The sequence below is a fragment of the Fukomys damarensis genome, unplaced genomic scaffold (genome assembly GCF_012274545.1).
Source record: "Fukomys damarensis isolate Sample0158 unplaced genomic scaffold, DMR_v1.0_HiC HiC_scaffold_8, whole genome shotgun sequence".
Classification (NCBI taxonomy): Eukaryota; Metazoa; Chordata; class Mammalia; order Rodentia; family Bathyergidae; genus Fukomys; species Fukomys damarensis.
Genome location: NW_022900920.1, coordinates 1,298,351 through 1,317,758, shown reverse-complemented (window position 1 = coordinate 1,317,758; position 19,408 = coordinate 1,298,351). Strand labels below are relative to the sequence as shown.

The following is a 19,408-nucleotide window of genomic DNA, read 5'->3' as shown; positions in this document are numbered from 1 at the left end:
GTTAAATCCCACACAAAAAAAAAAAAAAAAAAAAAAAGTCCATTTCTTACAAGTGCAGGATAGTAGTCACTAGGTGCTATGAAGAGTGAGGGAAAAGGAAACAGGATGTTAGATAATGGGTACCAAAATACAGTTTTATATATAAATTTTAGTAGTCTGTTCAGTAGGGTGATTACAGTTTACAGCAATTTATTTTATATTGTATAAAGAACTAACAGTTCAAATGTTCAAAATCAAGAAATGATAAGCATTTAAAGAGTTGAAAATGCCAATTATCCTGATTCAATCATTATGCACTGTTTACATGCATCAAATTATCACACTGTATCACATAAATATATATAATTATGATGTGCCAATTAAACATTTTTTTTGTGGTGCTGAGGATTGAACCTGGGACCCAGGGCCTTGAGCACGCTAGTCAAGTTCTGTGCTAGTGAGATATTTCTCAGCCCTCAAATTTTTAAAAAATGTAAATTGAGCTTTCTCCTTTTAAATTTTTTGGCTTTGGACATTTGCCTGGGTATAGGATTTAATAATAAAAACAATAGCAATGGTCACAATAATAGTAGCCAGTATCCATTTAGCAGTGCATATGTTCTTGGCATTATCACATGTTCTTGGTAAACTTAATTAATACTCGTGCTAAACCTATGAGAGACAAACTATCATCATTACCATTTTGTACAGGAAAAGAGAAGTTGAAAGGATTGAAACAACTTGACCCACAATTGTAGGCAAAGAGCTAACAGTTATCATTTCCCTTTCTTCATGAGAATTTGACCTTTGGTTGAATTCCTAGCTCTGTTACCCTAGTAACCTGATAAGCGCCAAATGTCAACCGTTTCTAGGCAATGTTACCTTTGATCAAAATAGCTGTGGATTGGTTACAGGGACCTGGGAAACATCTATGAGGAGCGGTACATAAATTACGCGTACCTGAAAGGGCCCCATAGCCTGGGCTTCTCGAAGATCCCGCACCCTGGCATTTCCTTTAGGGGAACCCTGGAAGCTAGGCTTCTGGAGGTGCTGAGAGATGGCGCTCCTGTGGGACGCCAGTGCAGCTCCTGCTCCTGCACCTGCTTGCTGTGGGCCTCATCTCATTGCACTTGGGCTTCTGGCCTGGCCCTGGATGCTCCTAGTTGACGAATGCTTCTTGGTGCTGTCGTGCTGGCCAGTATCCTGTGTTCTTGTGAGTAGAGTGATGCCTAGCTTGGTCATCTTGTGAATCAGGGCATTCCATTTGACCTTAAAGATTAGTCGGTATTGGGCTGGTGGGTGTGTAGTCATACAACCAGAAAACAGAAGAAGTGGGAAAATCAGAATTGGAATATAGGCCTTCTGATCTAATGTGCAGGCCGGGGATTTAGCTCAGTGGTTCCGCCACCTGCCTCACAAGCGCAAGGTCCCAAGTTCTATCCCTGGTACCAAAAAACAAACAAAACAAAACAAAATAAACAAACAAACAAAAAGACAGGGCTGGGGATTTAGCTCAGTGGTTCCGCCGCCTGCCTCACAAGTGCAAGGACCCGAGTTTGATCCCCAGTACAAAAAATAAAACATAAAACAAGCCTCACAAGCGCAAGGTCCCAAGTTCTATCCCTGGTACCAAAAAACAAACAAAACAAAACAAAATAAACAAACAAACAAAAAGACAGGGCTGGGGATTTAGCTCAGTGGTTCCGCCGCCTGCCTCACAAGTGCAAGGACCCGAGTTTGATCCCCAGTACAAAAAATAAAACAAAACAAAAACAAACCAGCTGACCTGATGTACAAGCTTCTAATCACCTACCACACACTCTCTACCAAGGAGGCTGGGTGTCTTAGTTACCTCCTTCTTGTTGGGACAAAATACCTAACACCTACAACTTAAAGAAGGCAATGTTTAGTCTGAGATTTAGCTCAGTGGTTCCGCCGCCTGCCCCACAAGCTCAAGGATCAAAGTTTGATCCCTGGTACCAAAAAGAAAAAGAAAGGCGATGTTTATTTTGGCTCACCGTTCAGAAGCTTTAGTCCATGTTCAGCAGATTTAAACACAGGAACACATGGCAAAAGGTTCTGGGCAGAAGAAAACTGCTTATGTCATGGTGACCGGGAAGCAGAGAACAAAGAGAGGAATTAGGGAGGGACATGTACCCTTCTAGGCAGCTCACACCCCCAGGGACTGGCCTCTAACGAGGCCCCACCTCCTCACAGCAAGTATCCTGTAGGGCCTTAGTAGTCCAGTCAGCTTCCAAAAGTCCTACCTCTAAGCATGTGAGACCCTGGAGGGGCATCCAGACCCAAACCGTAGCACTGGGTCACCACGGACGCCACACGGGTCCACTGCCCAAATCATGCTCCGAACCACCTGTTAAGGGGTGACGGTCACAGATGGCTCGCCCCTCAGACTGCTTTGGGCATTCTTCATTGTGCTCCACAAGTGGCTCATCTTGATGACGTAAGGGGACAGGAAAGAAGCTCAGCATCTCTGCCACAGTTTCTCCTCTCTTTTTCTGATTTATTCTCCTCCTTTCAAAGAAAGTCATTTTGGGCTACCTTTAGACTTGAAAGATGGGAAACACTAGTGTTCCTGCATATTTCCACTCAGGCTACTGAGAATCTTAGTAACCATATTACATGGAGCACAGTGAGAAGGTTACATTGGCATAGCCCTTCTAACGGAACTGTAGACCTTGTTTAGATCTCACTGATTTTCCCCACCAATGTTTGCTCCCTGTTCTGGAATCCTGTCCAGACCCTATGATGTATTCATTATTTCTCTTTAGTGTCCTCCAATTTGTAGAAGTTCCTCGATCTTTCCATGTCAAGGCACTTTGGAAGAGTGTTGAGGAATTATTTTTTTCACAGAATATCCCCCAACTTGAATATATTGGTGTTTTCTGTGATGGGACTGAAATTACGAATTTTGGGAAGAATGCTTAGGAATGATGTTAGATCCTTTTCAGTGCATCAGATCAGAGGGTCATGGTGTTGATATGTTTTGTTACTGGTATGCATTCTTTTTTGTTTTCTCTTCTTTTAAAGAATTCTTTTAAGCCCCCAACATTCAGCACATTAAGATGGGGGTTTTGGTGCCAGGGCCAGTTTTTCTATTACCACCCAGGTTCAGACAGGCCTGCTGTTGCTGCTGCCATTTTCTTCCATATTTTGTTTTTCTAATTTTTTGTAACTCTTAATTTTGCAACTACTCTCAGATAAGGAAATCAGTTCTCTTAAATTGAACTTTTTAGCCAGAACAGATAGACCATCCCATAACCCTTTTACCTCTCTCTCAGCAGGGATGACACATTGTGTATGTGACAGTTGTGCTCTGGTGTTGCCTATATGGGAGATTTGGTCATGGTGATTAAAACTATCCCGAGCCTGCTGTGCCCAGGTTCTTGGAGAGGAGACACTGCGGCCTTAGCCAGCTGTATTTTCTAGAGAGTTCAACCCTGACAATAGGCCTGAAGAATTTCTTTCTCCCCTTGTATGTAGTAGTGTCTGACTCAGCCAGGTCTGCACTTGGGAGTGTTACTCTGTGCTTCATTGTTGGGCCGATGCAGAGTTTCAAAATAAAGATTTTCAAAATTGACTGAGGTCAGGATCAGCGGGCTGGGTGTGGAATTTAGGGTCAGGGTAGGGATGGCAGATAACACTAGATTTTGGTCAGGTAGAGGAGAGTCCTGCTTCCAACAGGGTGCACACCTATAGAATAAATATGCCGTTCTTCCCAACTTTCTAACTGCATGGGGGAATGATCCACAAAACCATAATTAAATGAATTAAACTGAAAATTTAGAATAAGTAGAATTTTTGTCTTCAATTTTCAAGAATAAAGTGTGAGTTCTTATCTTATTACCCACCCCCCCATGTCTCCACAACCTCCTGTAGAATTCAGGGATGATAGAAATGATAGTGATTCACTTAACTGGTTCCTTGTTTCGAACTTCAGGGCTTTGTGTCCAGATTCTAAGGTGCATTACATTCAGGGCAGTGAATCCCCTATAAAGAAGAAGGAATAACGAGGTTGGCTTTTAGTTTGTGTGTCTTTTGGAAAGTAAGATAATATAAACAAAGCACTACATTTCTTTACATTTAGAAAAACTAAAAAACTAAAAAATATATATATTTTTTTGTTACTGGGGATCGAACTCAGGACCTTGCGCTTGTAAGTCAGGTGCGGTGCCATTGAGCTAAATCCCTGGCCTAAAAAACTAAAATCTAAGAAGGTGACCAGTAGAGTGACTTTCTCCACTCCTTGTCTCCTTTTCAGTTCCCAAGAAACCACTGATTTCAGTTTCTTACATCTCTTTATGAAGTTTGTTTTACATACAGAAATATAATCTTACATCTGTCCCTTTGGGTAATTACTTATCTGAAATGTATTTTTTTGAAGATTCTAATTCTTTAAATCCATCAGACTAATACAAAAATATGTACTTCTTTTTCTTTCTTTTTTGGTCTCACATCTTTTGACAGTTTTTAAAAATCAGATATTGTGGTCCAGGTGCAGTCTTTGTTACCTTCTGGAATCCACTTGTCCTCCCTCTCTCTCCAGAAGTAGCCACTACCAGAATTCCACAATTACTGTTCTTAGTATATTTATGAATTCATAAATAATTTATATTTATATTATAATTATATAATTATATAATTATAATTTATATTGTTCTATAGGCCATCAAGATTTTTGTAAACAATTTCATATTGTAATTATCTGTCTGTAACTTTTTCACTGTTACGTTTTTGAGGTATAACTGTGTTGGAGGAGTAGTTCCAATTCATTTTTATTTTTAACTGTTGCATAATATTACATTGTTTGAAGAGACCCCCACAGTTTGTCTATTATTTGTTGTTCCTGCATCCATTAGCTTGTTTGTTTGCTCTAATAAACAGTGTTACAATGCATGTTTCAAAAGAAGCTTATTCTCTCCAGTGCATGTGAGTATAACTATACCTTTTGAGGCCTGTGGCCGAAGAAGGGACCTTGGGTTTGTAAATGTTCCTCTCATTTATTCTTAGTACTTTCTGGGTGTCCTTATGGTAGATGATAGATGAATAGATGGAAGGAAGGATGAATGAATGGATGGATGAATGCTTGAATCTTTTAAGAAAGTTTTCAAACGGTGGAAATCCACCTGTAAGATCACCATGCCTATTTGAAAGAACCCCACATTGACTCTTAGTCTCCTTTTCTTTCTAGATGTTGAAATGCTTCAGGCAAATACATCTAACACAGTCTCCGGTGATGGTTTCTCTAGGCCTACTAAGGATTCTATGATCCGCAAGTTTTTAGAAGGTAAGTGGTAGCTATGAACAGGGAAGCAAAAAAAAAAAAAAGAGAAACAGACATTGCTTGATTCCATGTGAAGGGTACTCGGTACTCCACCCAAGGAATGAGGGGCTGTGTGCGTGGCATACGATGTGACGGAAGGTGCTCTGCCTGCCGGTTCTGGCCACCCCACCCTCCCCCATTGGCCTGTTACATGTAGGCCGGAAGTTTCCACCAGTGGAGCCAGTTACTTGGCTAACCCAGTTGGCTTCAGCAAGACCTCTTTTAAAACACATATGCCTATTTTTATTTGACCGAAATTTGTTGAGTACATACTATGTACAAAGCATCATTACAGATGTTGGGGTTGGGGGGATACACAGAAATAGCATATGATTGGTTTTCTAAAGACATTTTACTTTCTGGTGAGGGAGAGGAAGATACCCAAATCTGACTAAGTCAAGGTTCCACTGCAGAGTGGTAAAGAACATGGGCTCGGTCCTAAATTCATTTCTCTCTTCGGTTGCCTGGAAAACTTTGGGCAAGTTATTCAGCTCCCTCAGTCGTAAAATGAGATACATGTTGTGAGGGTTAAATGAGTTGTACCTTAGGCCTGAGACCAGACCCCAGCATATAACAAGAGCATAACAAAAGTTTATAATAATGATAATGATAATTTCATAGATGAAAGGTGTTAAATTGTATGAGTAATTACTTAACCCTGTTCAATCATTAGTAATTTATAATGCATCCATTAATCACATAGATATAGAAGGCCAAGTGTCAAGAGGATGGGACTCTAAAAAACAAATGGTTTGGGCAGTAAGGAGAATGAAAAATCTGTCACGCAGTGACAGACAAACAACAGCCTGGCCAGCTGTCTGTTTTTGTAAATAAAGTGTTTTCAGAACATACCATACCCACTCAGAATTATCTGTGGCTGCTTGCATTCTATCAGGGCAGAGTTGGAGTTTCAACGGATTGGACAGCCTGAAATATTTCCTATCGGTACCTTTAATACTTGCTGACCCCTGCTTTAAAACCAAGTGTTGGGGCATTCTGCGCAGCCACAGATCAGTCTCTTAGTCAGTGCCTGGACCAGCACGTGGTCCCAAGAGCGGCACGGACAGGCCTAGACATGGGATTTGCTGCCACCATGTCATTTGGCCTCAGGTCTGCCTTGCAGTCTTTAGCGGTGTAGCAGACCTACTTTAAGTGTTTTGTGTGTGATCACTTCGTGATCCAACCTCGTAAGGTGGGTACTATCATCTTCATTTTGTGAGAGAAGAATCAGAGATATGAAGAGTGTAGGAACCTTCCAACCTTGCTCAGAGTCCCTGCTGTGACCCTTGGGTACACTGCCACCTTCTGAATGGAAGTAAAACTGTTCCTCCCTTTCCTGAGAAGGGACATCATGTGGCCACATGGTAAGAACACTGGGGTTAGGAATTAGACGAGAGCCTCTGATCATCTTGGTCTCAACATTTGGTCCTGAGTTGAAGAGACAATTTTTTAATCATTCATTAAACTGCTAGTTTGTGCCAAACATTGGTGTCCGGGTATCAGTAACACTCAGTTCTGCCCCACAGAGGAGACAGACACATACTCCAAGTGAACTTTCATTCAGTATGAAAAGTACAGTGTGGTATAAAGAAAAATGTCCCAAGTGTGGTGGGATGACTTGGGTTTGGACATTGGTGTTGGGCAGTCTAAGGGACTCAAGAGGGCTTTGCATAGACAGATTCTGCTCCTGGGCTTGTACTTACCTTAATCTTGGGCCGGTTGCTGTGTCCGATAAGACTCTGATGATGCAGTAGGGAAGGTGTCACATACTATGTGACACACAATAGGTATTCGGTACACACCAGCTACCAGAGCTTTCCAAACTATTTCCTTTAGCAGTGATCCTGAAACTTGAGTGTACATCAGGCCCATGTGAAGGGCTTGTTAAATAAGATACCATCTCTGGTCCCACCTGCAGAATGCCTGATTCAGGGGATTCTGGATGGTACCCAAGATTCATCTTCTTGACTTCCTTAGGTGGTTCAAGAACTCATTTGGAGAACCTCAGGTCTAGAGCAGCACTTTCTTTTCTTTCTTTAACAATAGAACCCTCTTTCAGTTTCTTTTTATCTCTGCCTGTTGCTGTTGTTGACTATCATAAAAGTTCTGCATGTGAATAATAAAAATCCAAATGATACAAAAAATAAGCAATGAAAATAAGTTTCCCTCCTTCCCTCGATGCTCTGGAAAATTTCTGGACATGTTAATATGTACATACATACATATGTCTCCTTTTCCTGTTATTCACAAGTAATATCCCAGCACAATATTAATTTTTAAACAGCCACATAGTCACTATGTATAATATTACCTAGTGTATTTCCAGTTTCCTGTTGAGACTATTTAGGTTGTCTCCAGCTTTTTGCTTGTATAAACCTTGCCTGAATGAATATCTTTGTATTGTGTAATATCTTTTCATATATTTGAGTCTACATGTACTATAAATTACTAGAAGTAGAATTGTTGGATCTAAGGAAGTGTGTATTCTTAATTTTGACAGTACCAAAACACTCTTCTCTGTTGTTTTACCAAGCTTATATTCCCAACCAGGGCTGTAGAAAAGGTCTAAAACACTATTTCAAATAAAACCTTACCTGAAGGCTTAGTCTACAACACAGAGGAAAGTGGAACTGTTCTCAGTCTCTCTGCTTGGCCTCTCATTTCCACCTGATGAGATTCTAGAAACATCTTTTGGGGTTATGCAGCTCTGAAGAATTAGTTTGAAAACTACAGATAAGATGTCTGTAAAGGAAAAGGAAGGAAATGTGGAGATAAGGCTGGACAGATCTAGGACCAGATTGTAAGGCTTGTCCCTGTACCCTAGTCCTGTGGCCTTCAGCCAGTTAGCTCCAGAGAGTTGTCAGGAGTTCTTGGCAGGGATTAACTTTGTGTCCCCAATAAAATGCAGTACCTGGCACAGAGCAGTCCTTGAAACATATCAACGGTGTTTGTTATTTAATGTAATAATTAAATATTTTATTTTTTTAACTTTTTTTTATTTTTTTGGTTTTTTTTGGGGGGGTACTGGGGATCGAACTCGGGTCCTTGCTCTTGCAAGGCAGTTGGTAGAACCACTGAGCTAAATCCCCGGCCCTATTTTTTTGGTTTTTTGAGAGAGGGTCTCACTGTGTAGTTGAGACTGACCTGGAACTCATTATGTAGCCCAGGCTGGTGTCAAACTCACAGCGATCCTCCTGCCTCAGCCTCCCAAGTGCTAGGGTTACAGGCGTGCAGCACCATGCCCGGCTATTAGTTAATTATTTTAAATAACATAATATGATCAAGATGGGAGTAGCAGAGCAATAGGTTCAGAATTTATTCTGTCAGGGAACACAATAGCCCCAGAACTGAGTTCCTTTGAGGTTCCCAGGGAATCTGGCAGCTGGGTGGGACTGAATAGTCTTCCTGAAAATTTATTTGGCCAGTAGGAGCCAAAAGAGTTGTTGAAGTGATTGCCTGTAACTGCCGATGCAATGAGAGAAGGACATGGGACCCCTGGTGCACACCACCCCCACACCACCCCTCCTCCCTCCTTGAAGGTGGTACTCCTTGCATGAAGCTTCCAACAAATACCCATGTGTAGACGGATGTTGCTAAGGGAAGTAAATGCTATTTGTGCCAAGGTCCACACACATGGCTTTCTCAGTTTCTGAAGCCATAAAGCTTTGTCCTGTCATGGGAGAAAAGGCTTACCTCTTACTCTGATCATGCAGTAGTCCTTAATGTTGCCTGAAAGCCCCCAGAGATCTGCCTAGCCAGATTTGAAAGACACCAGGAAAGAAGATGAATACAGTACACAAACTCCTGGGAAAGGAACAAACCTGTTGTGTATCTCTGTTTGGCCTACATATTTCACCCAGAATTCATTTATCCATTCGTTATAAGAATAATCCTGAGAAACTGCAATAACAGAATTGAGCTTTGGTGAGTTCCTAGGCCCTGTGTTTGTCTCTAGAATAACATGGCGGGGGCGGGCAGGGACTGCCCTTCTGCAGCTGACAGTCAAGGGAGCGAAAGAGTCAGGAAACAGTCCAACGCACTGATTAATGTTTAAGGGATGCCGTGGCAGGATTGTGGAGGCAAAGGATTAGGCATGGTGAGGATGAATAGTGGGCTGACCCAATTTATTTATTTATTTGCAGTACCAGGGATCAAACTCAGGACCTTGTGCTTGTGAGGCAGGTGGCGGCACCAATGAGCTAAATCCCCGGCCAGGGCTGACCCTGTTTAGACTGGGTGGTCAGTGAGGCCTGTGTCAGAAGTGACCGTTCTGCTGAAGCATGGAGGGAGGCTGGGTTGGCTTGGCACAGCGTTAAGAGAAGGTTCCAGGCAGAGGAACAACATTCCTGAGGCAGACAAGAGTTTTGCAGGATGAACTGAAGCATAATCGGGCACTTGAGGAAGTGAGTGGGGCACATGGCAGCTCTGCCAGCACACCCTGTTTTGGTTAACACTGGACAAGGCTCCCTAGAGTTTCCTCAGCTCCTTGTACAGCATATTCAAAAATGAGCAGATAAATGGAAACTTATCTTGAGGGCAGAGCCTTGGGCACTAGAGTCCGCTAATGAGTGAGACCAGCTTGATCAATCTTCTAGACCCATGGTACTGAAAACCAAGAGCAAACGGAAGCAGACTCTGAAGGTGCAACAACAACAACAACAACAGCAACATTTCCCAATAAATCACTAGATTGGAGATTCCATAGGCAGAAAGCCAAGCTCCATTCATTGTGGAATCTTAAATGGGTATTTAATAAACCTTTGCCGACTGAATGGTACTAGGAAGCAGAAACGGAACTTTGCAGAGAAATATTAAGATGGGGGGACCTGGGGGACAAAGGGTGGGAAGCAAGCTTTCCGTCCGCGATCTGTGTGGTCAGGGAGGAGCAACAAGGGAGCAGAGATAAGAAGCAGCAGATCATGGAGATTGAATACAAGCTGGAGTCTGCTTTCTTGGGTGCCAACCTGACTCTAAGTGGTTTGGGGCAAGTTATTTAAATCCTTAAATCCTCTTCATCTGCCAAATGAGATTGAGGAGTACAGATATTCCGCTGCATTCTTATAAAATCAGAGAAGATAGTGATGTGGACCGATACACTCGGAACAGTGCTTGGCACAGAGGAAGTCCTCGGAACTGTGTTAAGGAGAATGAAGGAGATGCTGGCATCTCTGGTAGAACATCTTACACTGCTATCCTAACACCAATGGGTGGTTCTTCGTTACTTCTTATCCCTGAGCCACAGTCCCCAACAAAACACCCAGAGCTTTAAAGAGGAAAGGTTTATTTGGGCTCACAGTTTTGGAGAGTATAGTCCATAGTCAGCTCCAAGGCAGGCTATTGCAGAGGAGAGCTGTTCATTGCATGGCAGGCAGGAAACAGAGAGATGAAGGGAGGAGGGAAATATACCCTTCCAAGCAGCACCCCTCGTGACCCGCTTCCTTTGACTGGGTTGCATCTCTCAACATCATGTTTAGTTATGAACTTATCAGCGGACTGATCCACTGATGAATATGACACCCCAATGATCTAGTCACCTCCTGAAAGCCCTTCCTATGAGCTCATGAGGCTTTGGGGGGCATCTAGTTATAAAACATAGCACCAAGTGCCTGTGGATTTTGGAGGTTGTACCTTCTTTCTCTTAGTTCTAATGGGATGAATAATAGAATCCTAGAGTAAAATTGAAGCTATAGGGCCTAGTACTCACTTCTCTGGCTGCACCAGTGTTGGTGGCAAATGAAAGAGATGCTGATTTTTGTCCCACCTGCCTTTGATGTTCTGACCAGATGATGTGGGGGGACCCTTTTGCCTGGAGCCCTAATTGTACTAGTCAGGAAATGTCACTGTGTTCTCATGACTGACATCATCTGATTGGCTTGGCTACTGCTCTCAATCGCCTTTCTTTGTGTTTCTAGGCAGCAGCGTAGGAATGACCAGTTTGGAGAGAGATCAGTACCATCTTGGTGGGGAAGAAGATGTTTATCACACAGTGGAAGATGAAGAGGCCTTTTGCATGGACCTGGCCAGCAGGCCTCCTCTCCCTGTGCCCAGGCCAGAGGCCAGCGCTCCAAGTGCTCATCAGCTGCCTGACAATGAACCATACATTTCTAAAGGCAAGTGTCGCAGGGAATAACGTCGTCCACAGGGGTCTTCAGAGTTTCTCAGCATCAGTTTTGCAGATCTCTTGGCTTTCTGAAGCGTGACCCAGTGACTCCTTTCCTGGATGTTTTCCAGCAAGCCCCAGGAGATAAGGTCATAGCTCAGAGCAAATTTTGGAGCGAGATGGGGGCAATGAACAGATTTCCTTCCTGGAGGCATTCATGTGCATTTGGAAAAATGGGTCAACAAAAACCTGTACATTTTTGTCTCCCAAACCCCTTCTTGTTACTATTATTAATACTTTTAATAGGTGACATTTATTGAATTTTAATCCTTACATATAACCTTACAATTAATCGCTTCAATAACCTTTTAGGTTAGGAGCATCATTCACATTTTACAGATAGGTAAATTGAGGCTTACAAAGATTACTCAATCACTATGCAGCTCAGCCAGGCTTTGAAGCAAGAGTTCTACCTCCATAGCCCTGGCTTTTAGCTACTATGTTGGGCTCCCTGCCTATTTACATCAATAAAACATTGGATTTCAACTTCTTCATAATTGCCCCTGGGAAACCAGTTAGATGGTATCATCAGCTTGATGTCTTTCAGGTCTTGGTTATGTAAGTATTATAAGAGTAGAATTCCCAGATCTGTGCTCTAGGTCTGTATTCTGTTTTTAATATAAGCATATTGTACAAACCGTGATGAAGTGAGATCATATATTGGGGTAGGCATTGCTTATCCAGAGCTCCCAGAAACTGGGTTGGGTTGCCAGGTAAAATACAGGCTGTTCAGTTAACTTTAAATTGCAGATAAGCAGCCATTTTAGTGTAAGTATGTTCCAAGTACTTCACTATCTTGGCTTTGGCTTTGGTCCTTTCAATCTAGCAACCCTAAATTGCATTGTAATACATTATGGGATGCTCTGTATTGCCAAATGCCATCAGTGGTCTGGCCAGCCTTGGGTAGCATTTTCTTTGGCATATACAGCAGATACCGTTTGGTGTCCTGCCCTTGTCCCCCTGGCTCTCTACATTTTTGTGCCATCTTGCCAGATTCCACCTGTCTTCACTATTGTCTCTTAGCCTGAAGGCTTTCTCTGGCCTAAGACCTCCTCTACCCCCTTGCAAGAGAAGCTGGAAGCACTAGAGAGTTAGCACAGTGGCCTCTGTCCTCAATTAATGACTGCTGAGAGTTTGTGGATGAATATCCCGGTTTGTTTGCCCTTCTGGAAACTCTGAATTGGATGTTCCATGTTGCTTTTTAGGGAATCCTAGGATTGTCCATGGCTGTCAGTGCTTGATAGCCCAACATTTTTTGCCTTTGCCTTGGCTCTGTCACCTCCCAACTAGACTACTTACATTCAGATCCTTAGCTTACGATCTGTATCTGAGGGAACCACAGTAAGAAGCGTGCAGATATATACTGGCAATTCCTAAAGGGTAGAGGGGATCGGGGAGGTGTAGATGGTACCTCACTGGGGAGATGACTGAGATGTCGACCCAGGTGATTCCTAAGCCCTGTGCATTCCCAAGCCCTAGTGGACTTGCTGGGAAACCATGAGCAAGCAGAGGAAAGGAGACAAGCATGAGGTGACAGAAGGGGTGATGGGCTGGAGGCCAGAACACCTGGGTTCATCTCTTGGATCTTGCATTTTCTGGTGTACAGTATAGACATCGGATAAGTTGTTTTGCTCCTTTTATCTTTAGTTTCCTTATCTCTAAAATGGTTATCATAGTGATACATGTCTACACTAATATATATGTCATAGTAATCCCTGATAATATACCACAGTCTTATTTGAGGGTCAGATAAAAGCATTCATGCAGAAAGCACTTTTAAATTGTAAGATACCATGTAGACATCGCTTGAGTTAACTAGCACACCAAGGTCCTGCTGTCTTACCAGCATCAGTCTTGAAGTTTAGATAAGAATAATGATAATAAAATCTAGCCCTTAGTGCTTACACGTGCTGAATTCTATCCTAAGCACTTTCCATGTATTAACTCACTTAATGCTCAGGACAACCCAGTGGAAATACTGTTACCTTCCTCATTCTACAAATAAGAGGTGGAGGAAGGAAGAGGTCATGCCTCTTGTGCAAGATCGTATAATTCCTAAGGGTCAGAGCCAGGATTTGAATCCAGGAACATCTCAATCTGAGCCCAGGGAACCAAAATGACCATGCCATCTTAGCACTAAGGGTGTATTGTATTTGTTACTTTGCTGTATTCATTCTCCTTTCTGATTCTGTGCCTTCCTCAGTGACTGATTTTAGTTACTTTGGAGCTCTGCACACACTTCACTGCTTAGAGTCGGGTCTCATGGCATCGTTGGCCTAAATGCTAGATATTTCCTTTTATCCTTCTTCTTCAAGGTCTCCCATGACTAGCTTCAGGTGTTCATGACCTGGGCATATTTCCTTGTTCCTGTTGTCCTTTTCTTTAATGCTGTTTTTTTCTTTTTTTACCCTTTTCTTTAAGCACTGACCATGCCCTTTTGCTAGCTTTGGCTTTCTCAGTTTGACAGCTAGTCTGTCTGGCCTGTCTTATGTGACAATCTCTACAGCTTCTCATTAGTTGTCTCTTTCAGAAGTTTTTATTTAGAGAACTGTAATAATGGGATAGTACATCCTTTTTTGCACAAGATTTTTTTTTCCTCATTGAGTTTATTGGTACATTTTAGGTATACAGTTCAGTTACATTCATTTTTGGGATCTTGTACCTTTACACGACAGGTCTTGGTTCTTATTTTTTCCCCTTGTCCCTGCCCTCTCTTCATCTCCTCCACCCCTCCCCATTTACAAACACTTTATTTCCATTTTTTCATTTTCTCATATTTTTTTCTTTTCCCTTATTCCCTTTCCCCTACCCTTCCCCCTTTCCCTACACCTTTAGCCCTTTTCTTCCTATTTCACATTGTCAATTATACCATTAGGATCTTATGTATTTTTTGTAAAAATATAAAATGTTATAGAATCCTTAGGAATTATGAATGCAAACATTGTATGTCATAAACAAGAACTAAGATTAATAATATCAATAAAACTGAAAATGAGGAAAGGGAATTTAGAGGAGGAGAGAGGAAGGTGGGAAGGAAGGGGAAGAGGATTAAAAAAAAGAAACAAGCTATATTATTTACATGTGTGCACTCCTCAAGATGATTATAAACTGCATGTACTGCAAACATATACTAATAACAAAGTTAAAAAGTTTTTTTTAAAGAGAAAGAAAAAACTTGGCATTTTACTTAGAATATTCTTTCTCTCACAGTTTTTGGAGAAAAAAGTCAAGAGCAGTCTGGGAATTTGTATGTTTCCTCAGAGAGCCTCCTGAAAGGTAAGTCACCTTGTGCTTAACTTCCTTTTGTTATTAGTGGAACTTTAATGGGATAGAGAGCTCATACCTCAGAGATTTCTTAGGGTAATGGCTTCTTCACATTGCAAAATAGCGACTCAAGAGATGCCTTAGGATGGAGCAGCTGTCTGAGAGTCCTGTACTGAGAGGAGCATGAAAATACCAGAAAGTGTCAGCACATAGAAGTACAATCTGGACATTGAGATTAATGCCAACAGGGTGCCAGTGGGCTGCCCAGCACTCAATCTTTATCTGTGACACAGCCCTTCTGGGCTGTTTACTAGCTCAGTTGTGCTTTAATTAATCTTTAATTTTCAAGACATTTTCTTGCTGTTGGGTAAGGACTTGGACATTCCATTCTTTTAAAGACTTTTTATGGAAGTTTGAGGAGCTAAATGCTCTCCTTCCTGTCATTAATTTGCTTGTACTAAATAGAGGCATTCATTATCCCATTGAGGATTCTTTTGGAAAGTAGCCGTGACTCAATATAAGCATTTAAAGGCATCTCAAAAGACTATGGTAGTAGGAGATTGGAACTGATTTGATTGGCTTATGCTTTTGCTTTCTCTTCTACCCCATCTCTCAAAACCTTAAAAAGGCCAAACATGGTTAAAAGGTATGTGATTATGTGTACTCAGATGAGTGAATGGCTGGACAAATAATAGATAAACTCCACTTTCCCCCCCAACATTCATTGGTGAAGCCATTTCTCTTTTCCATCTTGTTGTGTCCTTGAATCCTAGTGCCCATGCTGGAGAGATGTGGAGTCAAATAGCCCTAAATGTATCAAGAAATACAATGTCAAGTTGTCTTCACAAGTGCCAGTGGCCTTGTCGTCTCTGCAAGTAGATCATTCCTTGCAGAACTGGGGAGGGAGTGGTTGGCTTTATGTTTTCCCAGGTTCTCCAAAGCAGAGAACTATGCATTTGTAATATGAAAGAGAGCCTGGAACAGAGCAGCCCAAGAATAGCTAGCTATAACCCAGCACTTCATCAATACCTGGTACTACTGGGCCTGGGTCACAATGTCATTGGTGTTTTGTGTCCTCTGGCATTTCATGCCAATTAGTCTATAATCGCTGCTGAGATAGGGCTGGGAGATGCATCTTGGCTAGACTCTTCTTATATATTCTCTTCTAGAAGTGATTAAGTCTAAAGCAGCATTTCTTATGTGGAGATGATTTTGCCCTCCCCAGAGGACAGTTGGCAGTATCTGAGAACATTTTTTGTTGTCACAATTGGGGAAAAGAGTGCTGCTGGCACCCAGTGGGTAGAGGCTGACAGTGCTGCTGGACATCCTGCAAGGCACAGCATAGCTCCGCAACAAAGAACCTTCCGGCCTCAAATGTCAGTGGTATCAGGATTGAGAAGTACTGTGTGTGCTCCTTCTTTGCAGTGTGCCCTCTTGAATCTGTCAGCAGCCTTGTCACCCATTCCTTGCCCCCTGACCTCACATACACATACTGAGGAGCTGTCAAAGCTATGTTCTGCTACCTTTTCAGAGCCGCCTGTCAGACCTTGGAGAGACAGGCCCCAGTCAAGTGTGTATGACCCATTCGCTGGGATGAAGACGCCAGGCCAGCGGCAGCTCATCACCCTGCAGGAGCAGGTGAAGCTGGGCATCGTCAACGTGGATGAGGCTGTGCTGCACTTCAAGGAATGGCAGCTCAACCAGAAGAAACGATCTGAGTCCTTTCGCTTCCAGCAGGTAGCCAGCACTATCAGAAGCCATTTCATGTCACTTGGCCACTGGGCGGTGAGGGAGGCGGGTGGCAATTGTCCAGTGTTGCTCCAGCTGAGCACCTGTGGCTGTGCCTGTAAACACTGTCAATATATCTTTGCGAGTGACTGTGCATCATCCTGAATGGTGAATGCAGGAAGCAGGATCCACCTCACTCATGTGCCCCAGGACAACTACAGGCCTGCTGAGAGAAGTCCAGCCGTGGCCAAACAGGGATTTTTTTCCTTACCATTATGTGTGGCCGGGTAGCACCACAGCTGTATAGGAAGCCAGGGTTCTGGAGGCAGCAGCCAAAGTTTGTATTCTTGTTCTGCTACTTGCAGTTGGGTGATCTTGACATTGCTGTGCCTCCCTTTCTCTACCTCTGAAAAGTGAAGGGGAGGGCCAGATGATTCAAGCCTGTAAGGCCCATGTATGGTGCAGAGCAAATCCATACAAAATATGAACTATCAATAGGCCTCTTCTTTCCCATGAACTTGCCCAGAACTCACGCTGAGTGCAAGAGATAGCTGCAATTTATATTCCGCACAGTAGAGAACCCTAGCCCACTGGAGCACATTTGGACAGCTTCCTGATGCTTCCTAAGCCTCCCCCATCCGTGGCTGGTGATAAGGAGGCTATCCGTCAGGTGACCCATCTTCTTTTCCTCTGCCTTTCAGTCTGTTCCTCTATCTTCTTAAGCTCCCCCTTCCATAAACGAGTGCTGCCCAGGTTCCCTTCAGCACCTCCTCTGTGCAGGTGATACTCGAGTTTGTGTCTCCAGCCCCATGACTCCTCAGCCACCAGCTGGGTGGGTCCTCCTGAGTTTCCCTAGACCTGCTGCATGTCCAACAACAAGCATCTTTCAAGGCTACTTCTTTCCTGACTCCCTCTTTCTATTTACTGCTCTGCCATCTCCCAGAGACTTCAAGTCAGACTTCAAGTTTCTGAGGCTCTTCTCCCAGCTTCCTTTTCTCCAATCAGCTGCATGCCTTGCCTGCTCTTGCTTTGTGGTGGTTTTCCTCTCATATCTCTCCCTATCTTTTCAATTTCCCAACCACATACCACTAACAGCCCTGTCCCTGCAGATGGCCTGCTGCTTCATCTCCAGGTGGGTCTTCTTGCCTTCAACTCCTCCCCTTCCAGTTCACCAGAATCTTAAAGCCAGGATCACCTCACAGCTTTCAGATTTCTGTTGCTTCCTGCATAAGGCTCCATTTCTCAGCCTGTAAGTGAAAAACAGCTAACCTTTCCAGTTTGGCCTCTGGTGATTCCCTCACTGAACTTTCTGCTTCAGCCAGATTGATTGGACATTTTCCTCATGGTGTTGAAAGCTCAGGCGCTTAACTTCCCTAGAATGCTTAGACACTGGTGTTGGCTGACTAAAATAGAAAAAAATCTTAACCCTAAAATATCTGTTTAACACTTATTGAATGACTACACTGGACCAGATGGCCAAACTGTACAAGACTTAGTCTTTTGCCCTTGAAGATTCTGTGTATCCTGAAGAGGCAAGGCGCGCGCGCACACACACACACACACACACACATACACACACAGAGGCAGAATGGTGTAATCCATGTGCCAGATGGCTGAAGGCCATCAGGAACAAAGGGGGGTCTTGCTTGACCCAGGCCTGGAACAAACTCATTGAGAGGACTCAGCCTCTTTCAAGGTCAGCGGAGGGAGGAAGGATGCAGAGTATCTGTGAGTAGGTCAGAGACTGGTTTTGTTACATGGTGTCCATAGGGAAAGGCAAGGCGTTATAGAGCAGGGAACAGAGCTGGGAGCCAGAGGAGAGGGAAGACATCGTATTGTGAAAGAGGGGCCTTCTCTTTGGACACAACTTTGATGAGGATCTGGGTCTGTCTAAAAACAACTACACCGAGCCTCATTTGCATTTTGAAAATGGTATTGCAGTGTGATAGACTTTGCATGCAGCATACAATCAGAAAATAACTCTAATGTTCAAAGGGTATAATTCTGGAGTATATTTAAACTCTTTTTTTTTTTTTAAAGGAGAATCTTAAACGGTTAAGGGACAGTATCACCCGAAGACAGAAAGAGAAGCAAAAATCAGGAAAGCAGACAGGTATGCGCGGTGCACTGTGGGGGCATTGCTATTTAGCTTGACTCTCCTTTCTGCTGTGGCCTGAGTGGACAGGTGCCCGACAGCTTTGGTACCTGGGAGGACACATGTTTTTGGAGCAGAGAAGGGAGAAAACGCCATTCCCAGAGTGTCTTGTTTCTGACTTCAGTGGTGAGTCTGTGTCACCAGCTCCCACGTCACAAACTGCTTCAGAAGCCTGAGACCCGGGTTGGTGGGGCTCACGTCACACAACAGCAGGGGTGTGGATTCCGTTTGGCACACTGAGGCCTGGGCTCCTCTGCCCCCTTGACACACCCTTCCCAGGGTAGCAGCTGTGTGGCGCTGTCACTCCCGAGCAGGGACTTGGGTTTGTCCACAATGCACCTTCTCACTGAGGTCCTCTGGCATGGTGGGCCTCATCTGGCCTGGCAGAGCCACTGCAGGCCACTGGAGTCCACCCTCGTCTGAGCATTTACAGAAGCTACTATCCCTTTTCCCAGTATTTCTTTTTTAATTGTTCTTTTTGCTATTACCTCATTCCTTCATTTAACCACTAGCAATCCCTAAGGGTTCTGCCTCGAAAATACACCCTAAATCTGGTCATTTCTGACCATCTCCTGTGTGACAACTGTAGCACATCATCTCTTGCCAAGAGTAATACAGTATGGCTGGGCATGGTGGTGCACACCTGTAATTCCAGCACTTGGGAGGCTGAGGCAGGAGGATCATTATGAGTTCGCGACCAGCCTGGACTGCATAGTTCCAGGTCAGTCTCAACTACATAGTGAGACCCTGTATCAAAAAACCAAAAAAAAAAAAAAAAAAA

At 43.3% G+C, this 19,408-nt stretch overlaps 1 protein-coding gene and 1 long non-coding RNA gene across 6 annotated transcripts in view; one reads left to right on the top strand and one right to left on the bottom strand.

Annotated features, from left to right (window-relative positions):
• The window catches only part of Pik3ap1 (phosphoinositide-3-kinase adaptor protein 1), a 119,269-nt gene that overhangs the window by 81,460 nt on the left and 18,401 nt on the right, over positions 1-19,408 (top strand). For all 4 annotated transcript variants that reach the window (XM_010618119.2, XM_010618118.2, XM_010618121.2 and 1 more), the window contains 5 exons: positions 5,189-5,284; positions 11,233-11,430; positions 14,691-14,756; positions 16,276-16,481; positions 18,513-18,585. In XM_010618119.2, coding sequence (XP_010616421.1) covers positions 5,189-5,284; positions 11,233-11,430; positions 14,691-14,756; positions 16,276-16,481; positions 18,513-18,585 — 639 coding nt within the window. The remainder of the gene's footprint in view (positions 1-5,188; positions 5,285-11,232; positions 11,431-14,690; positions 14,757-16,275; positions 16,482-18,512; positions 18,586-19,408) is intronic.
• LOC104858033 overlaps positions 1-19,408 on the bottom strand; it is a 43,332-nt gene that overhangs the window by 8,982 nt on the left and 14,942 nt on the right. Inside the window, exons 3-6 of one of the 2 annotated variants that reach the window (XR_779027.3) lie at positions 7,915-8,062; positions 3,915-3,987; positions 2,247-2,511; positions 1,998-2,073 (exon numbers count right to left, since the gene is read on the bottom strand). This is a non-coding gene — a long non-coding RNA (uncharacterized LOC104858033). Of the gene's footprint in view, positions 1-1,997; positions 2,512-3,914; positions 3,988-7,914; positions 8,063-19,408 lie in introns of both variants that reach the window. The other variant, XR_002025156.2, reaches the window with a different exon arrangement.